The following is a 20,192-nucleotide window of genomic DNA, read 5'->3' as shown; positions in this document are numbered from 1 at the left end:
AGAGTTGGCACCATCCCCACACGGGAGGAGATGAAAAGTTACAAAATTCAACAAATGCCCCTGGGCTGCTGGTGTTTTAATTCATTTGTCAGAGTGTTCGAGGGGCATGTCTGAGGGCCCTATAGCAAAGGCTGCACCACGTTTACAAGACATCCAATTTCATTCAGCCTTGAGGGAAGACACAGATTGAAGATCGGGGGGGAGCGGAGGAAGGAAGACTGAGAGGAGAGGAAGGAAACTGTATAAACCACCTCTAATGCTCTTTGCCCCACTCCTCTAACACGCGACACTGGAATACTAACTCCTTCCTTTTCTGGAATAAACATAATAATAGTTATCATTTACTGCAGACTTGCTATGTGCCAAGCACTTTACATCAAATATCTCATTACATCTTCTTCACAATATTCCTTACAAGCAGACAGCTTTGTCTTCATTTTCTAGGAGGAAACTGAAGCTCAGAGAGATCAAGTGATATGTCGCAGATCACACCTCATGAGAAGCCTGCCTGGAGAAAACGATCATCCTCCCCACCTCCCATGCTAGCAATGCATTACCCAGTCTTCCTAAAGAGTACCTAATTAACCACAGTCTGCTTAGACCTCCCCAACTTTGAAATGATATATAAAGTTGCCAGAATAGTGCAAAAACAAAACAAAACAAAAAAGTAAAGTAGTAAATAAAATTTCTTACACTAGATACAATTTAAACAACAAACTTTTTTTTTATACAAAGTATGTAGTCTTACTTCATATTGTTTCTGACAAGAAAGAGCAGAGGAGATATGATTATGCCCGGTTCAGACACAGGGAAACAAAGGTTCAAAATGGTTGGTGGCCTGCCCCCACATTCCAGGGCTGTAAATGATAGCGTGAGGACCCCAACTGACTCGAATTTCCACTCATGTCATGGACTGACAGATGATCACTGAGTGTGCACATCATGTCACCCTAACAGGCATATGTGTGAGCAGGGACCACATGAGGATATTTACAACTTATGGAGAAGCGCTCAGTAAATGTTAACTATTATCATCATCACCCCTAATACTTTGGGCTATAAACCTGCACACAAAGGTCATCAGTATTTGGTCCCCACTTACCTCCCCAACATCATCTCCAACACTTCAGCTGGGCCCAAAACTTGCAGTTTGCCCTGACCAGGATCCTCCTCACCTCCATGCTTTTGGTCTCACTGCTCCCTCTGTTTAGGACACTCTTGCTCGCCTCTCCCCCTAGATAATTCCCCTGAGGTTCCTGGACTCCTTTTAGCATAGTCAGCTGCTTTCCTAGGGCTCCTGGGGTGGATGCCTGCGCCTGTCAGAGCCCTGCAGGTCCTGTGGTGACTACACTTAGCCCTTACTCCTTCCACCTCTGAGCTCTGGTGCCTTGCTGGCCTCTGCCTCTTCACAGAAAGTTCTCAGGCAATGCTGAAACAGAACTCAGACCGTCTCCGGTTCTAGGCATACGCCGTGGAGGCACGATTTTTTGCCAGTGTGATGGAAATCGCCTCCTCTCTTTCTGTATGTCCCTTTACAGCAATCCGTGAAAGGCTAAAAAGCAGCGTCTCATAAAACAGTCCATAAAACTGTATGTGGTAATTAAGTGTCACCAATCCACAGAGAACCACATGCAGATAAACAGGGCTGAGGATCTGCCTTCCTTTCATATGCACTGGAGTTTTTTCTTTTTTCCCCCCATAAAGTTATACAAAACAAATATGTTACAGGATTTCCACTTTATTCTCATTTATTTTTAGGCTATGATTTTTCAGTATGGCAAGGATGTGTAATTCTTGCCACATCTTCAGATCTTTCCTACTGCTCTCCTATAAGCCTAGTTGGGAAATTGTACGTGTCAGACACTCGGCCCAACAAGCAAAGCTCAAATCCAAAGAATTCAACAAAATAAGTCAAACCACTTGTCTCTAAAGACAGGCCCAAAGAAAAAGAAGGTGGAGGAACCTTGCTTTAAGAATATAGGATATGGGAAGCCAAAGAATGTAAATGAAAGCATGTAAGCAACCTTACGGACAGGCAGTCTAGGTTTGAATCCTGACTCCCTCACTCACCACTGAGTGACCTTGGACAACTCACATAGGCAGAACCAGCCACATAATTGGCAAGACCCTGTGTGAAATAAAAATGCGGGGCTCCTTATTCAAAATCATGAAGAATTTTTAGACAGCAACTACAGAACATTAAATCAAGTGTGGGGCCCTTTTAAGCGTGGGATCCTGACATCACACATGTCACATGCCATGAAGCCATCCCTTTATCTGGCCAGTCTGCATCTCAGTTTCCTCCTCTATGAAAAGAACACAATAATAGCACCCATCTTACCGGGTTGTTTTGAGAATCAGATGAGAAAGTCCCATAAAAAAAAAATGCTTATAGGAACACCTGGTACATAACAAAAATTGTTAGCTTTTGCCATTATCTGTTTTTGTTGAAGTCAAATTATGAAATAGTAATTAAGGCATTAATACTCAATTTCAAAATAATTCTTTTTTTTTTCTTTTTTTACTAAGGGATTAGCCACAAGGGCCTTTGAATAGCAAACTTCCTTATTTAACTTTGGCTGAGTTTACAAGAGACTGATGCCTATACTACTTAATTAAATAATCTATCAGGCAAAACAAAGTATATCTCTAATTGGAGAAATGACCCCAAGACAGAAAGATCTGCTTCAGATAAAATGGTCGGAGAGTCATTTTTATTTAAGGTCTATAGGAAAGGAGATCCCTTTCTTTGTTCCTACCTACCATTCTGACCTGTCTATAGGATAGTGCTCTTTTTTTTTTAGTTTCAGGTGTACAAAACAATGTAATAGTTAGACATTTATCATTTATATTCCTCACACAGTGATAACTCCTCTTCCCCCCTAGGATAGTCTTAAGTCTAGGATAGGACTGGGGTTAAGAGCATGGATTTGGAGTCAGTCAGAACTGAGCTGGACTCCCTGGCCTTAGATCCAGTAATGTTTTGATTTTCTAAACCCTTAACTTCTAAAGCACTTAACTTTTCTAAGCCTGCATTTCCTCGTTAACAATACAAACTCACACGGGGCTTACAAAAGAGTCACAGAGTTTTTGAAGCTTTATACATACACGTATGTGGTGTTCAGTGTGAAGTTTGGAGCCTAATACCACTTATAATACAGATGCCTCAAGGGCAATAATATGGAACCACACCCCAAGTCAGGAATGAGAAACAGCTGGCATCAAATGGGCAATTGGCCAGAAAAGTACCTCACACCCCCAACTTACGATTTAAGATTATAAACATTAACTGTTCATTCCTATCAGAAAGAACCTGAATTGTGCTTTGGATGATTGACGGCTGCTAAACTTTGGAGTGTCCTGACTAAATGAAAATGTCAACACCTGTGTTATTAGCTGTATTTACCAAGAATATTTTATTTTTATTAGCACTTTCCCACAGAGTGATATATTTGCTTATCCACATTTTGCAGATTTTACAGATGACACACTCTCATTCAAGTGTGGTCACACAGACTGTGGTCTAGGCCAAAACAAGGTCCCAACCCAGTCCCTTGACTTCAAGGAACATGGTTCCTTAAACGTGACTGACTGCCCCAGGCTCAGGGAGAGAAATGGCATTGCCAGGTTTTAAAGTGCACAGCCTTCTGATAGAAATTCTGCCTGCGCAATTATTAAGGCCATCGTCATTAGAACAAGTGATTTCCAAACACAAAAGACAATGACCAGAGTCAATCAAGGACGGACAGTTCTAAAATGCCAATAATAGAGTAGGGTATTCTATCCCCGTCCTTAGCTCAATGGCTTCTCTACACTTAGTCTTGGGCTTCCAATGTCTCAAAGGTGTTCCTTTATCCAAAATGTTCCAAAGGGGTTCTTTGGACAAGGTCAAGTTTAAACTACTTAGACCCCTCAGTGCAGCCTAAGCTCCAGCCCTACAGAACTACCCACCATTCCCCACAAATGCCCTGTTTCAGGTCCAGGGCCTGAAAAGATCTTAGAGTAGCTAGAACAGAGGCAGTAAGGCTGAGTGCCTGTGACGACTGGAGAGGGAGGTAGGAGAAGGTCTCATGCAGGTCAGTGGAGTCATGATAAAAAAAAAAAAATTTATAATTTATTCCAAACGAAAGGGAAGTCATTGTCCAGTTAGGCAAGGAAATGAGATCATCTTATACGTATTTTTCATTGAGATATAATTAATATATAACATATTAGTTTCAGGGGTACAACACAATGATTCAACATTTATATATATTGTGAAATGATCACAATAAGTCTAAAATCCATTACCACACAGTTACTTTTTTTTTCTTGTGATAACTTTTAAGAACTCTCTTAGCAACTTTTAAATATGCAATACAGTATAATTAACTATAGTCACCATGCTGTATATTGTATCCCCATGACTTATTTATTGATAACTGGAATTTTCTACCTTTTAACCACCATCACCGTTTTGCTCCCTCTCAAACCCCACCTCCAAGCCTCTGGCAACCACCAGTCTGTTCTCTGCATCTATGAGGGTTTGTTTTTGGGTTTGGGGGTTTTTTTAGATTCCACATATGAGATCATATAATATTTGTCTCTTTCTGACTTTTTCCCTTAGCATAATGCCCTCAAGTGGAAGTGGTAGGATTTCCTTCTTTTTATGGCTGAATAAGATTCCATTATGTATATATACCACATTTTCTTTATCTATTCATTTATCGATAGACTTTTTGGTCATTTCCACATATTGGCTATTGTAAATAATGCTGCAGTGAACATGGGGGTACAGACATCTTTTGCTTTGGTGTTTTCATTTTCTTTGGATAAATATCCAGAAACAGAATTGTTGAGTCATATAGTTGTTCTATTTTTAATTTTTTAAGGAACCTCTATACTGTTCCCATAGTGACCACATTAATTTACATTCCCACCAAAAATGCACATGGGTTCCCTTTCCTCCACCTCCTTGCCAACATGTGATTTCTTTTTGATGATAGCCATTCTAACAGCTGTGAGGTGGTATCTCACTGTGTTTTGATTTGCATTTCCCTGATGATGTGTGATGTCGAGTACCTTTTGTGTGCCTCTTAGCCATCTGTACATCCTCTTTGGAAAAATTTCTATTCAGCGCCTCTGCCCATTTTTAATTGGATAGTGGTTGGTTTGTTTGTTTGTTTGTTTGTTTGTTTGAGGGAGATTTGCTATTGAGTTGTAGGAGTTCTTTATATGTTTTTGGACAGAAACCCCTTATCAGACATATGATTTGCAAATATTTTCTTCCAGAATATGACCAGTTAGGCAAGGGAATGGGGTAAGATAACAGAGCGGTAAAAGAAAAGCAAGGCACTTTGAGTCAGACAGATTTGAATTTAGCCCTCTGGCTCCACTACCTACTTTGAGAGAATTATTTAACTTCCCCGAGGCTGTTTCTCCATCTGAAAAAATGGGAATATATCCACCTCAAACAGATGCTGTAAAGTTTCACCCACAAAATGTAAGATTAGCTCAGTGCCTGCCACACAGTAGGTGCTCAGAGACAGTCAGTATATAATAACCCATAAGGCAGAACCACCTACTATCCTCCTTAAGAACAAAACTATCAACTGAATATAAAAGCCAGCTCTACCAAACAGAGTGTAAAGTCTGCAATGTGTCACATAAATGATCAAAGAGATAATGTCCAAATTTAAGATTCCCATCATTAAATGGAAAGTTGAACAATCTGACCAACTAACAACTTATTTGTATAAAATGTTTAGTTTCATGTTATCATTGGTTCATCCCCATTTGATAGATAAAACCTCAAACTCTGCCATAAACAAGCACACTTACATCTTTGGCACATTTTAATGTCCAGTGTTCTATTTGAAAGTCTGCTTATGCAATTCATTGTAGCAAAATCGTAAGTGGGACAAGTAATTTCCAAATACAAAGGACAATGACCAGAGTCAATTCAAGGATTCTAAGTACTCTAAATGACAATACAACAACAGAACGTTCTTCTCTCTGACTGAATACCTCCAATACATTTAATAATCTGTTTAATTCCCCTCAGTGTTTCCCCATTTCCAGAGGATAAAGTTCACACTCCTGCTTGGCTGGACCTATATGATCCCTCATGATCTGACTCCTAGTGTATCATCTCCTCCAGCTCCCCAAACCAGTGCAGTGACAGCCACCCACAACTTTCTACTTTTGCCCCAAATAACCTGTTGCTGCATGCCACCATGTCTTTGCACATGCTATTCTATTAGCCTGAAATTCATTCGTTCAATTATTCGTTTGTTGATTGCACAACGCTGGATGCTAGGTACACAGTGATGAACAAAATAATCATAATCCCTGCCTTCTGAGTCTTCTCACTGTAAACAAATATGCATGTCTTCATATATTAAGAAAGTGCTTTGCATGCAACAAACAGTGAAGCAGAATAGGGAATATCAGGAAGAGCTATATTTCATTGGCATAATCAGCAAAGGCCTGTCCATGGCAATACATTTTAATTTGAGGCCTAAAAGGTGGGAAGAAATAGTCTCAGAAAGCACCTGGCAGTGAAGTATTGCAGGCAGCCCAGAGGCTTAAAAGCAGAAAGGAGCTTGACATGGTTCATGAACTTGATGGAATAGAAACGAGCAAGGGACCAAAGAATAGGAGATGATTTCTCAGGAATAAGCAGGAGGCAGATCATGAGAAGTGTCAGTCATGGAAACAAGTTCAGATTTTTGTCCCAAGTGAAATGGAAAGATACCAAAAGGTTTAGACAGGGAATTGCCATAATCTCATTTACTTTTTAAAAGATCGCTCTGCTGCCCACTGGAGTTATCTAGGCGACAGGCAATAACGGGGAGAGCAGGGAGAGCAGTGAAGAGGGAAAACCTCCTCATAGGTCTGATGACCCAAGTGGCTCTTCCTAAGTGCACCCTGACTCAAAATTCTTCAAAAGCGTAAAAAAAAAAAAAAAAACTCTCAAAGAATTTTTTTTATTCAGTTTATCTCAAGTCAAAAATCAAGCGATCTTTTTTTACTCACAAGCTCAGGGAAGTGGGTTGATTTCATATCGGAATGGACTTCTACAATCCTAAGTGACTGCCTGCCTACACTGGGAGGTAAATCACCTAAGTGGCCAAAGAAAAAAAAAACAGGGTTTGTGGCCATGCGCACGTTTGTTGCATACACAGAAGTCAGAGCCAAATGCCGGGGTTCAAATCTCACCACTGCTAAAAATGGTTTTGTGACCCTAACCACTCTGTGCCTATTTGGAAAATAGGGATTAAATTAGTTAATAAGAGGAAAGTGCTGAAAATAGTGCCTAGGCCTTACTGCATACAGTACATGTTAGCTAATAACAATAATTATAAAAATAATATGGTCCCACAAATTTTCTACTCACTAGCCATCGACCTTGGGCAAAGACCTTAAGTTTTCTCTAAGCCTCCGAGTTTCCTCACAGGTAAAATAGATATGATAATAATAGTGTCTTTCTAATAAGATTATTGATGAAAGGAATTCACCTGTATGCCTTAAATACAGTACCTGCCATAAAGAGTGACAGAAAATGTTTAAGGATGTTAGTTTATCATTAAAGTTAGGATTATTATCATGGGCAAGTTAGAAATAGGTTTATTTATATACAGGAATATATTCTATTATGTTCATTTTACTTCAGCTAAACTCCTGGATTCAAATCCTACCCCTCCTTTAATAGTTGTACGACCTTAGGGAGGTCACTTAGCCTCTCAAAGCTTCAATTTCCTCATCTACACATATATGGGAATTTATAATAGTATCTACTTTATGAGCTGGTAAGGATTGAATGAGACAATGGAAAAATATAAAGCTCCAATACAGAACCTATAAGCACTCAATAAATGTAAACTATTGTTACAATTAATATTATTATTCATACAGACCCTAATTTCCCTTAATAAGGAATTAAGTCTTTAGCGCCCCTTTTATCTCCACTCCTTCTACCCCTCCTCGCACCCACAGTACTTGGATTCTCTCTGTGTTTGATAATAAATACCCTCTTCATAAATCTCTATTTGCTGAAGTTAAGAGGGAGAAAGGCTAAACACAGACCCCATTGACCCACACAAATCTAGAAGAATATATAGTGAATTTCAATCATTCTAATACAGACATTTAGAGTGGTATATGATTTGCTTGTCATTTCTTTAAATAAGGTTTTAATATCCAGGGTCAAAGATGGGTAAGTGAAAAATAAACCTTACTTTACCAACAAGTTAGAAGTCACATGCAGAAATCTTGGCTCAACTCAAGCTATCCACCAGACTGCTAGGGTTAAACAGCATGGCAGAATTAAAGAAACATTAAACCAGCCAAGGAACAGATAATTAAGTGATATAAACCAGGGTAGGAGAGGGAGATTCTCTTACTCCCAACTGAAAGAATGAGAGCAAAAATAAATAAGGCAGCAGGCATAGGTGGCAGTGGTTCAGGTAGATGCTGTTTCTGGGAAATAAATTTTCTCCTAGAAGAGGGAGAAAGGACGACATGGTTGAGAAGGTCAGCAATAAAAGAGGAAACACAGGCAGCTGTAAAGTCAGCCTTGAAGCAAAGGTTGGGGGATGACATCCATGAGCTGTCATGAAGACCATGCCAATGGTTTTATACCAGGCATAGAAATGAGTCACATTTCCCAGAGAAGAATTCCTAGTGGAATGGCTTATATTTGGGGATTCTACAAGGGGGCACTCTGTCCTTGGTAATAGAGTTCTATAAGGCTTCTGTTCTACAGGGCTGAGATTAAGGTCCTTCACACACAGTAGGTAATGATCCCTATCACACCTGTACTGGGGAGGGGCCCAGAGGCCAGAGATGAAAGGGAGAAATCAGAAAAATGGGTTGAACAAGAAATAAAGGCATAAAAAATAGAGAGCCAGGAAAAAGTAAAAGGGACAATTTTAGAGAAGTATTTTCTTCTTTATGCCAATATGAGCCTATAAGAAAAGATTAAATCAGCGGTTTCCAATCTTTTTTGTTACTTATTAATATCCCAAACAAGGCGATGAATCATCAACATGACAAAAAAAAAAAGCTATCATCTTTCACTAGTCTTCGCTCTCCCCATTCCTAATCCTTAAATAATGACTTTTTAAATATGAGACTGCCTAAGCCAATAATTAAAATAGTGAACTCTAGCACTAACACATTAACTTTCGTGACCAAAGTCAGTATGATTTGACTACCGAAGCTGTTTCTCATACCCCCAGGTCTCCTTGTGAGCCAGTAGAAAAACAGGGGGCCACAGAGCAATGAAGGGTTTCACATACTATCAGCAGGAACCAAGTTCCTGGTTTATAAACCATCATCAACTCATTTTGAAACTGATTTGAAAGAAACTGAGTTTCCAGAAATGCATGAGGGATGCCACTGATGAGGGGTTCATCAGCCCCGCCTGGGCGGGGAGGCACATGCATTTCAACATTCATGGTGGCCTGAGCCCCATGACATCAGAAAGCTTGGGGTTTCATGAGAACAATGGAGGCAGAAGTCAAACCATTACAATGCTTAAAGATCTGATCAGAATGCACCTGATGTAAATTTCTAAATGGACTTCAAGTTTTAGACAGTTCTGTTGGGGAGTGCATGAGTTTGGAGCCTTCCCTAACTCAGAAACTATTTATGGAGCAGGAGCTGCTATGGCAGGGCTACTCAGAGTGTGGCCCACAGATGGACATCAGCCCCTCTGGGGAGCTTGCTAGAAATGCAAATGAATGGGCCCCACCCCAGACCTAGAGAATCATAAACTCTGGGGGTGGGGTTTTGCAATTTCTGGTGTCACAAGCCCCTGGGGAGCGGGGTGGGGGTCCTGGGGCAGTTCAAGTTGAGTAGCACCGTAGTCAGTGTATCTGTTAGATGCAACAGACTTAGGGATTGCTTTGTAGTCTGAATTCCAGACCCACTACATGGTTTTGGGGAGTTTCTTATCCTCCCTAAGCTTCAGTCTCCTGTTCCACATAAAGTGCTTGGCTCCCTGCTGAGTAAATATCCCTGATAATCACGGTGTGAGGTCCCAGGGCTAGTGCTGGCCACACATGGGAGAGCCAGCACTGCCCCTGCTCCTGGCTCTCACAGTCCACAGGAGGAACTTGACGGTCTAGCACAGGGGTTGGCTCACTTCATCTGGAAAGAGACCGATAGTAAATATTTAAGGCTTTGAGGGCCGTACAGTCCACAGGTCCACTTCTCAACTCTGTCACTGTGCCATGAAAGCAGACATAGACACTGGGAAATGAATAAGCATGGCTATGTTTCAATAAAACCTTATTTATGGACACTGCTCTTTGAATTTCATACATTTTCACACATCATGAAATCTTATTCTTTTGATTTTTTTTAACCATTTAATAATGCCCATCCTGAGATCTTATTGTGAGATAATAAATATCTGGCAAGCTGTCTGCCAAAGAGAAGACACTCAGCAAATGGCACCTACTATCATTATTATAATAAAATGTCCATCTCATGAAAACACAATGTTAACAGTGTATGATCCAGGAAGACAGGTAGAGCAGGGCAGGAATACGGTGCAGATGTGTAGGCAAAACAGAGCTAGCTGCAGGTTTACAAACTGATTTGCTCTATGTATCATTGGACATACATCTATTAGCATATCTCTGAATTTATATACACCCAAATAAGCAGCGAAAAAATAAGCAAACTGTACAAAGGAACTCCAATCACCTTACTCTCTTGACTTAAAAGAAGACATGTGGTTTATTCTGGATGTCTAAATTGCTGCCATATGTGACCGCCCTCCTGGAGCAAAGGAATGACTCAAATAAAAGTGTATAAAGTCTGTCTCTGACCTCAATGCCTCCAGGAGTTCACACTACCACACTGAGACCAAAGCAGCACTCCCTAAGAATTCACAGCTGCTCAACATCTGGGGGGCCAATCTGGCACAGGATATGGAAAAACCTGGGACTCCATCTTCAAATGAAAGTTCAAGGGCTCATCAAAGGCTCCAGCGTGTCCGTGGGTCCAGCAGTCATTACTTGCTCATCATTTGCTTTCCTTTGGCTGCCAAGAGTCTGACCAACAGAGGTGTCTTCCCCTTCCATCCCCTACCCAGTAAGCCATCCCTTCCCCTTCGCCCTTACACAGTTCTCACTGTCTCCAAGTGTATCAGTCCTTTCTGACGCTGAGGATGAATACCTGAACAAACCGTTTCCGTAGCCACTACCCACATGTGGCTGCTGAGCGCTTGAAACATGGCTGGTGTGACTGAGGAACCACATTTTTTTTTATTTCATTTTATTTTATTTACACTTAAAAACCGATACTCGATTCAACTCTTGGAAAACTTTTTAAGCATCCTTGGAGCAACTTGGACAGGAGAACTTTTTTCGACTATAAATTTTATAAAATCCAAATAAAGACCAAGTATTTCTGATGAAAATTTAGCATCCAAATTGAGAAATGCTATCATGGCAAAATATATACCCTGTACCAGGTTTCGAAGACTTAGGGAAAAAAAAGAATGTAAATATCTCATTAATCATTTTTATATGGATTTCATGTTGAAATGAAAATGTTTTGGATATATGGGGTTAAATAAAATATATTACACTAAATTTTTCCTGTTTCTTTTCGCTTTTTTTTTTTTTTAACTGTGGCTCTTAGAAAATATAAAATTGCATAAGTGGCCTGGAGCCTGGAGTTACAGACAGCACTGCCACAGAGCAATGAATAACGGTATTATTGTCATTCCTTATATTATCACAGAGCCAGAATCAGACTCAGAGTCAATCCAGCTCTGACCTCTGTACCCACAGTCTTCTTCCTGCTCTTGCTCCAGAGAACAGCCCTTCTTTCCTGGTTACCATGTTCCCCGATTGATAAGGAAAACCCTTCACAAATAAAGACTTTCACTTCTCTTCCTTTAGAAACCAGGGCATTGCTGGGGCCAAGAACACTAAACAACGATACCAGGAATGGCGGCCCTGCTCTCCACAGGTATGTATCCCACTTGACCCAAGGAGGGAAATCGTCCCAGGACAGATATTTTGCTCATTCCAGTCCTAAAATCTAAGATGAGCTCCATGTATATATTTTAATTTCACATCACGACTCATTCCCAACGCAGAACATATACATTTTACTACCAGTTCCCTTGTGCTCATGGGTTTCTCAGAGCAAGTCACAAATACAGTTTTCATAACTGACCAAAGACTCTTCCCTTTGTGCCTGATAAATGCACAGCTAATAAATTCACTGGGAAACAAAATAGCCTTTGAAATTAGAGAGAAGTCCTTTTCAGAAAAGGATTTTGCATGCAAGAGTTTTCAAATCTGAGAAATATATTAAACTAGGATTGAATGAATGTGGGTACATATTTGTATTGACTGTGTATATGCAGAGACGCACTTTTTTTTTTTTTTTTTTACACAAACACTAAAATGACTCAAACACAAGGATCTCTCTTTTCCTGGCCCCTGAGAAATCTCTTTAGGAGCTAACTTTCCTGTATTCACCCAAGTACCAGATGTTGTGAGCCCCAACCTCTCCACCTCACACAGGAAATGAGAGGCAGGCCTGGAGATGCGGGGTATCGGGCAAAGGGTCCCTCAGAGTGTCACCTACCCTGATGCGGCTATTTATTGAAGCCTCTTAGTGACTTTAAATCAGTTGAAAATCAGAACCAGAGCCTACTCTCAATCCTTCAACTGAGGAAAAGAGAAAATGTAGTGAAAGTGCAGATAATCCCTTCACCTCATTTGAGCCATTTCCTAGAACCACCTTTCTGATAATAAACCTTGACAGAGCTGCTAAAAAGGAGAGGAATTAACCTGTTTGGGGTTTAGCTCCTCTTCCTTTCCGTGCTCTGGTGGAGGTGCTAATTGACAGCAAAATGCATATAAGGTATTCCTCAGAATGGCCAGGGCGAGACAGGATCTGGGTAATCCATACACTGAATAATGAGCCTTTTAACAACCAGGAGCTAACTGCAGCTTTCTGTAGTGGGATCCTGGTAGTACTTGTAAATCTACTCTCTCCAATTAGAAAAAGGCCTTTCTCCATTTTTCCCCAAAGCCAGGAAACAGAAAAGAACTCATCCAACTCCCAGCCCTCAGAAACAAGTATGTGTTAAATTCTCACAAACAGATAGACATTTTTCTCCTGGGGAATAGATTTCATAACTTTCCCCAGTCATCAACTGGAAAGCTTCAGAGGCTCCCTCTGCTTTCCTCAAATCTAAATCCTTCTTTCTCCCACCAGTCCCCAAGATAGATTCCTGGATTCAAGCTGTTATCTAATTATTTATAACACTAATAATAGTTTTGCCATATGTGTGTACAGTGCATTCTGCTTTAAAAGTACATTTATGAGCATTATCTCTTTTGAACTGCAACACCACCAAAATGGGGTCCAGCTAGGGGAGTCTGAAGCTTATACAACTTGTGGGTCTCTTTAAGAAAATGAATATAAAATTATAAATACAAAAACGCCAAGGCCTCTTCCCAGAGCCTTGGAGGGGCCCTGAAACTTGGCCTAAGGGTAAATCCAACTCTATACCACCCTTCTCCTGCACTTCCACCCCCAAAGGCACATGTGTGTTTTTCAGGCAAGAGGGATGGGGTCATGTGACTTACCCAGGGTCAAAGGGCTATTCAGTGTTAGAGGCAGAATTAGAACCTTCTTATCTTCCCAGTCTCTGTGGCACCTCTATTTCCTCCAGTTCCTCTGTCACAAAGGAAACTTTGAGGAAGGGACAAATAAAAACAACACAGCTAAAAGTAATCCCCACCAGGCGGGTGTTAGGAAGCTGTCTAGATTGAGTATCGCCTGGGTAGATGGTAAAATAAATTCAAAGCCCCTACAATCACTTAATTGGCACTGAAGGTAAAAGACGCACTACATAACCACACAGAACTGGGGTAAACCCCACCTTCACCACTTGCTAACCATAGGACCTGAGACAAGTTAGTTAGCTTCTCTGAATCTCGGTATCTTCATTTGTAATAAAAGTTTACATGCGATGACGCATGTAAAGCATCTAGGATGAAGTCTGAACACTCTAGGTGTTCCGTAAGTAGTAACTATTATAGTTTCTGCTGTTACCAATTCATCCAAAGAGCAGTGCTTTTACACAAGCAACCCATTCCCTTAAAAGAAGTTGCAAAAACATCTGCTCAGGCACCATAAGACTGAAAATTAGACCAGGCAGCTACTGATATTTCAGCATTCCTTGGGCAGCAGGAAGAAATGTCAAAACAGATTCATTAGACAGAGTGCCTTGTCTATTCGATTTGCTGGGGTTATCATAGAGTTTCAGATTTATAACCTTTGTACTGTGAAGTCTCGGTGGCTTTCCCATCTCAGTGAAGCCATATTATTTTCAAATGCTTTGAGACCTCACAGTTTGACAACCACAAATGGTGATTGTGAGTGTTGTTTTCTTTGTTTTGTTTTCTGCTTTTACTTTTTTTGTTTTCTTTCACTTGCGGAACCAAAATGGTCACAACAAAAGATGAGGCATTCTTATACTTTCCTTCTTTCTTCCTTCCAGTCCAGTTCTCTCCTCCCCCTCCATCCAGATTTCAAATTAGCTCCAGATTTTATTTGAGAAGCAGTAACAGATCTACAAGACAACAAACTGAGAAGGAACCTCAGAAGAAAAGTAACTAATAAATGTTAATCTACTGGTTATATGTTAGAGTGAAAAATCCATGCTACGAGTACACTCATGTAGAATTCAGCCATTTACAGAGGAGGACAGGTTATGCCCATGTCCATAACTCACATCTCAGAAAAAATTAATAACAACATTTATACATTCAACAAACATTTAGTCAATACTTCACTGAGAGTTAGGCTAGTTCTTATCGATACCAAGTTAAATTAAGACAAGGCCTTTCTTGCCCCTAAGACTGAACTGGGTAACCACCAACAACCCCACCCATAGATTCCCATACTCCTTGGTATAACTTTCAAAATACTTTGCATACCTGGAATTACTAGTTTAATTATTTGCCTTCCCATTGAGTCTGTAATCTTACTTAGGGCAAGAACAGTATTCATTTACAGATACTTAGTAAACACTAGCTGATCATCGACCAACTGAAGGCCCTGCCCTTTATGAGTTATAGTCAAACAAAAGAGTTAGCATGTAAACAGCCAACTGACAGTGCAGGCTAATACCTGCTGCTACAGAGATAAGAACTACAACCATGGGAGCACACAGGAAGTCTGCTGAAGCAGGGAAAGGCTTGACTGCAGATGTGACACTGAAATGGGACTTGAAGGATAAGCAGAACTTCTGTCAGTGGAGGAAAAGTGATAGGGAATTTCCGGCAGAGAAAACTGCCTGTACAACAATAGCTAATAGCTAGTAATTATCAAGGACTTATTATATGCCAGTACAGAAATCAGCTCGTTATTCCTCATAACCTTAAGAAGTAGGCAGTATTTTTGTTCCCATTTCACAGATGAGGAAACTGAGGCTGAGAGATCTCACTGCTGGAACACACTAACCTGACATCAGAGCCCAGGCTCTCAATCCCTATGCTATGCTACAAAGGCACAGAACCATGCAATGAGGTGCTACATGTACAGACTTTAGAATAAGTTTAGATAAGAGTCTGGAGCATAGGTAAGGGAGTAGTACAGCGGGTGGTGAGGCCAGATAGTGGACAGGGCTGGATTCTGAAGGAACGTGAATACCAAGCTAACAGTTGGGTTTACCCACAGGTGCTGGGGAGCCAAGACGAGCATTTAAGCGTGCAAATGGCACGATCAGCACTGTATTTGGTCATCACTGCACAATTCTCTGAGAGAGATGTGGAAGATGGGCAAGATTGTGACGAACCTGAAGGAAAGGAGACTTTTTCAAATGACCAAATACCAAGTTCTGGACAAGACAGAGGGCGTAAGCATAGAAAGCAATGGGCAGATTTGAGAGATTTTCCTGAGATAGAATTGATGTAATATGATGAAGGATGGTGTCTGGGTTAGGGGGAGGAATAAATGAGAAGACATCAAGTTCGTAATTTGATATCAACATTCATCCAGTTTTCCATCAACTAAATGTTACACACGCACAATTATCTGATAGAGAAGATACCAGTAGCTTAGTCATACACCGACTGTGTTACTGTCTAACTGCTTCATGTTCCTAAGTCTCATCATCCTGGCAAAACCGTAGTCTTCTCCAGAAATGACTCAAGAGTGTCTTGTGTCCACATGTCCATTCAATGTCCACTTCAGTGCTAGATACAAAGGAAAACTGAATACAACTCACCGAATATTTATTAAATATTAAATGTTTACAAGATACTGTGCTCAAAAAGTACCTGCTGATCAAAAGTGGAAATCACAGAAGAAAATATGAATGGGTTTTATTATACAAAATTTTAAAGTATCTGTGATTTACAAAAGAAAGAAAACAATAACTAATATAAATTGAAAAGTTTTACTTCACGAGTAATCAAATAAATACAAATTAAATATTTTCTTGTCTATCAAATTTCAAAAACATTTAAAACACCCCATGGAAGGAGACTGGTCCTTGACTTAACTGTTCACAGGGGCACAGTTACCCAGGAGAGCTTCCTAACCAGGAGCATGGCAAGAAATGAACCGACTAAGACTTTGGTTTTTTTCTGCAGTATAACTAGCCTATTCTTACTAATATGCACATATTCTTATCTAACCCCTAGAGTATCCTACTGAGGAATGTATGATCATTTCCATTTTAGAAACCGGGGTGGTGAAATCAAGAAACTTGCTTGTGGTTCTACAATTAGTAAATGGTGGAGCCATAATTAAAATCCACATAGTTCTGACTTCAAAGCCCATGCAATGTGGAACAAGTATGAATTCCACAATCAAATGATTATTGAGGTACTCTTCATTCTGTTATGAGAGCCCGCTCTGTGCGTAGGCAGGATGAGCCCCCACCATGCACAATACCTTGAAGAGACAGTTCTATAGGCCCCCAAAGACCACCGTTAGATTCCCACTATCAAGGTCACTACTGTTAGCAATAATGAGACTTTAATCAACTTCTCTGTCTCTCAGTTTTTTCATGTGTAAAAATGGATAATAAAATCGACCTCAAAAATCTGTTGTGAAGATTCGTTTTCACCCACAGAATAAAGCTGACACTGCCTCAAAAGTTATCTTTCTAAAACACAAGCTCCATCACAGTCAGTACTGTTTGGTCTTTAAAACCCAGATCCAATATGTTAAGTGGGAAGCCTGTCTTGATTACCCAATGAGAGTGTTCATTGCTCTCTTCCTCCATGGTTCTATCGCGCCTTCCACAGACACTGTATTATTCTTCACACTGTAACAAACATTCATGTACTTTTCTCTTACCATACCATAAGCCACTCAAGAATGGAATCAATTGCTTATATATCTTGGGAAGCCAACACCAAGTCCAGGACCAGCAAATGGTGGAAAATGTTTCATTAAAAAGAAAGTCCATCATTTTATCCTCATAACACCCTGTAAGGCAATTATGATATTTATCTGCGTTCTACAACTCGAACAAATTGAGTTTCCAAGTTGCCGTGATTGTCGAAAATCATAACAAGGAGACAAAGCTTACATTGAATCCAGTTCTCCCGACTCTCTACTCCACCATGCATGGCCTTTCAAAGACAACAAGGGGAAAAGGTCCACCATAGACCATCATTGCATACAGGTGCTTTGTTTCTCAAAGGTGGTAAGGACTCTGAATGGTATAAGACATCTTAGAAAGCTATCACCTGGGAAAGGACAAGGAACACCATTAAAGTATAAGGAACATTGGCAGATCTGGGTCTAAATCCAGGCTCATTCTGTCCTTAGCCCTGTTGCCTGGGCAAATCTCTTAAACTCTGGAGACTCATCTTCCTCATCTGTAAAATGGGATTTTAAACAATGATACTCACCTTGCAGGGTCTGATGCAAAAATAAGTGAGTTATATGAAATGGGCTAAGGATATAGTACAGATTAAACTGTAGTTATTATATGTCAGAAAAATGGCACATATTAAATGTCTGTGCCACAAGGTATTTTTTACACCCTATCTTATTTCATCCCCACAGCAACCCTGTGAAGTAGGTGCTATTACTTTGATCTTATATTGAGGAAACTGAGACTCAGAGAAGTTTAAGCAATTTGTCCAAGGTCATATAAGTAGCAATTAGCAGAGCCTGAATTCAGACTAAGGTCTCTCTGAGTCCAGAGCCTTTGCTCTTTGCAGATTACTCAGATGAGTTTCAGTGAAGGAAAAAAAAGGAGGATTCAGATATGCCCTAAATGTCTGAGGTCAGTGTGAGATCCTGGAAAGGGAAGATGGGATCAGATTCATGTGTAGCTTGGGACATGTATTAAATATATTAGAAACATGTACAAGATAAAGCAGGGGAGAAACCAAAAGGAAAGGAGACGGCCAACAATAAATACCATGCTCCTCAACTTCCCTTTCAACTAATGATACAAGAAATAGCAGAGATTCATATTTCAGTCCATGTGTTAAGTCTCCAAGGTAAAAATACCATATTGTAATAATGATGTATTATTTCCTCTTGACCTTCCCTACCATTTATTACGTCCCAGAAAATGTTCTGAAACCAAACAGGAAGCTCAGAAAAGTCACAGGAAATATCCGAGCTCCTTTACTCTAAGAAATGGAAACAAACTCTACTACGTTAGTCTTTTATTTGAGTCATTAATACCAAGGCAGGTTGGAAGAAGATTCAGGTAATTAGTATAGCAGTAGATGGCTTCAGATCGTCCTACAGAGAAACAAATACTAGTTCACAATAACACAACAACAAAAAATTGTTTTCTGGTGTTTTCCTTTGTCACACATATAGCTCCCCCAAGCTTGGAACAAATAGGCCTTTGCATTCTCCAATCAAGGCCCAGGAAACCTTCATGCTGTGAATGTTTTTGATTCATGCATTTAGGAGTCAAGTTAGGCAGGAGCAGAAACAACAGTGCAGAAAAACGAAAAAACAAAACAAAACAAACAAACGCTATCCCTGTGGGATGAAAACTTCTCAAGTGAGGCAATCACACCAAGTCCTCCCACCTGATGCCACAGGCTGAACCCAGAAAGACGCTCAGTCCAAGCTAAGAACCCAGACCTGGAGAAAGAAAATTCAACAAAGAAGGGGTAGCTGTGCGGAGTCTGATAGAAAGTAAAATCATTCTGTTTGTTCAAATTTATGAGCAAAAGGAGAGTCCGAGATTCTCTAATAAATTCACCCACCTGTGAACTTTTCCAAAGTAGAGCTAATGGCACACAGAGCTAGCTGATCTCTTAGAAAACTCATTCCTAAGGGACTACCCGTAAACTCAGAAGTTTGTCTTCACATTATCAAATGCTCAGTAGAATCCCCTCTGCTCACTCTCACCCCCATTCAAAATGCTATACCCCTCACCACCTATAACCTATACCCAGCCATTCCTCCTTTCTCTGTGGCCCCTGAAAAGCCTCAGGGAACAGAGACGCAGGACCCGCGGGAGCACCCCTCCCCTCCCTGCCATCCCCATTATTCGGCACACAGCCCTGCTCTCCCCTGGAGCCAACAGTCTGCAGCTCCTTCAATGCAGGCGCGAGCAGACAGGAATGGTGGGAAGAGAGGCTGTGCCAGCTGCATGTTTCGGAATCTCCCTCCATATGCATTTGCCAAAGGAACAAAAAGAAAATCAGTGCCAAGAAAAGACAACTGAGATGAGGATGCGGTGGGACCACGGCTGACTCCGTGCCTCTTAGCAGCAAGAGGCTGGCCAACCACGCGTCCGAGCCACAGATCCTAGTCGTTACCTTCAGGATGCAGGCCATGACGCTCCGCCGGCTCTCCTGCCACCGAGCAGCGGGCGCGCCTAGGTCACAGGCAGTCCGGGCGACAAGCTGGAGGCTGGTACCGTTGCAGGACCGCTCCAGCACACATTCCCGCAGATCCAAATAAGGGGACCGCGGTGCAAGCTGCACGGACACAGGCCCCGCCCCCAGACCTCGGCCCCGCCCCCGGTCCAGTCCACTGGCTGGCGGCCCGCGAGGCCTCGCCCCCAGATCACGTGCTGTCCCAGGCGCCGGCGGCCACCCTCAGTACTTGCTACTTTTTCTTTCCTCTTTTTTTTTCTGTAAATGATCTGTCGTTCAACCTATACAAAGCCTGCTCAGCAGCAGGCAGGGATCTGGGTCTCGCTGGGGAGAGAGAGCAGTCTTTTCTTC

General features: G+C 41.0%; 1 protein-coding gene across 2 annotated transcripts in view; it reads right to left on the bottom strand.

Moving 5' to 3' along the window:
• The window catches only part of ST6GALNAC3 (ST6 N-acetylgalactosaminide alpha-2,6-sialyltransferase 3), a 521,545-nt gene extending 501,583 nt beyond the window's left edge, over positions 1–19,962 (bottom strand). For both annotated transcript variants that reach the window (XM_074334964.2, XM_074334965.2), the window contains exon 1: positions 19,782–19,962. In XM_074334964.2, the coding sequence (XP_074191065.1) occupies positions 19,782–19,799 (18 nt within the window). In that variant the 5' untranslated portion in view covers positions 19,800–19,962. The remainder of the gene's footprint in view (positions 1–19,781) is intronic.
• Between the last annotated feature and the right edge of the window lie 230 nt (positions 19,963–20,192).

Source organism: Rhinolophus sinicus, chromosome 14, assembly GCF_057876585.1.
Source record: "Rhinolophus sinicus isolate RSI-liver-muscle chromosome 14, RSI-T2T, whole genome shotgun sequence".
Taxonomy (NCBI): Eukaryota; Metazoa; Chordata; class Mammalia; order Chiroptera; family Rhinolophidae; genus Rhinolophus; species Rhinolophus sinicus.
This window is presented reverse-complemented; position numbering and strand designations above follow the sequence as displayed.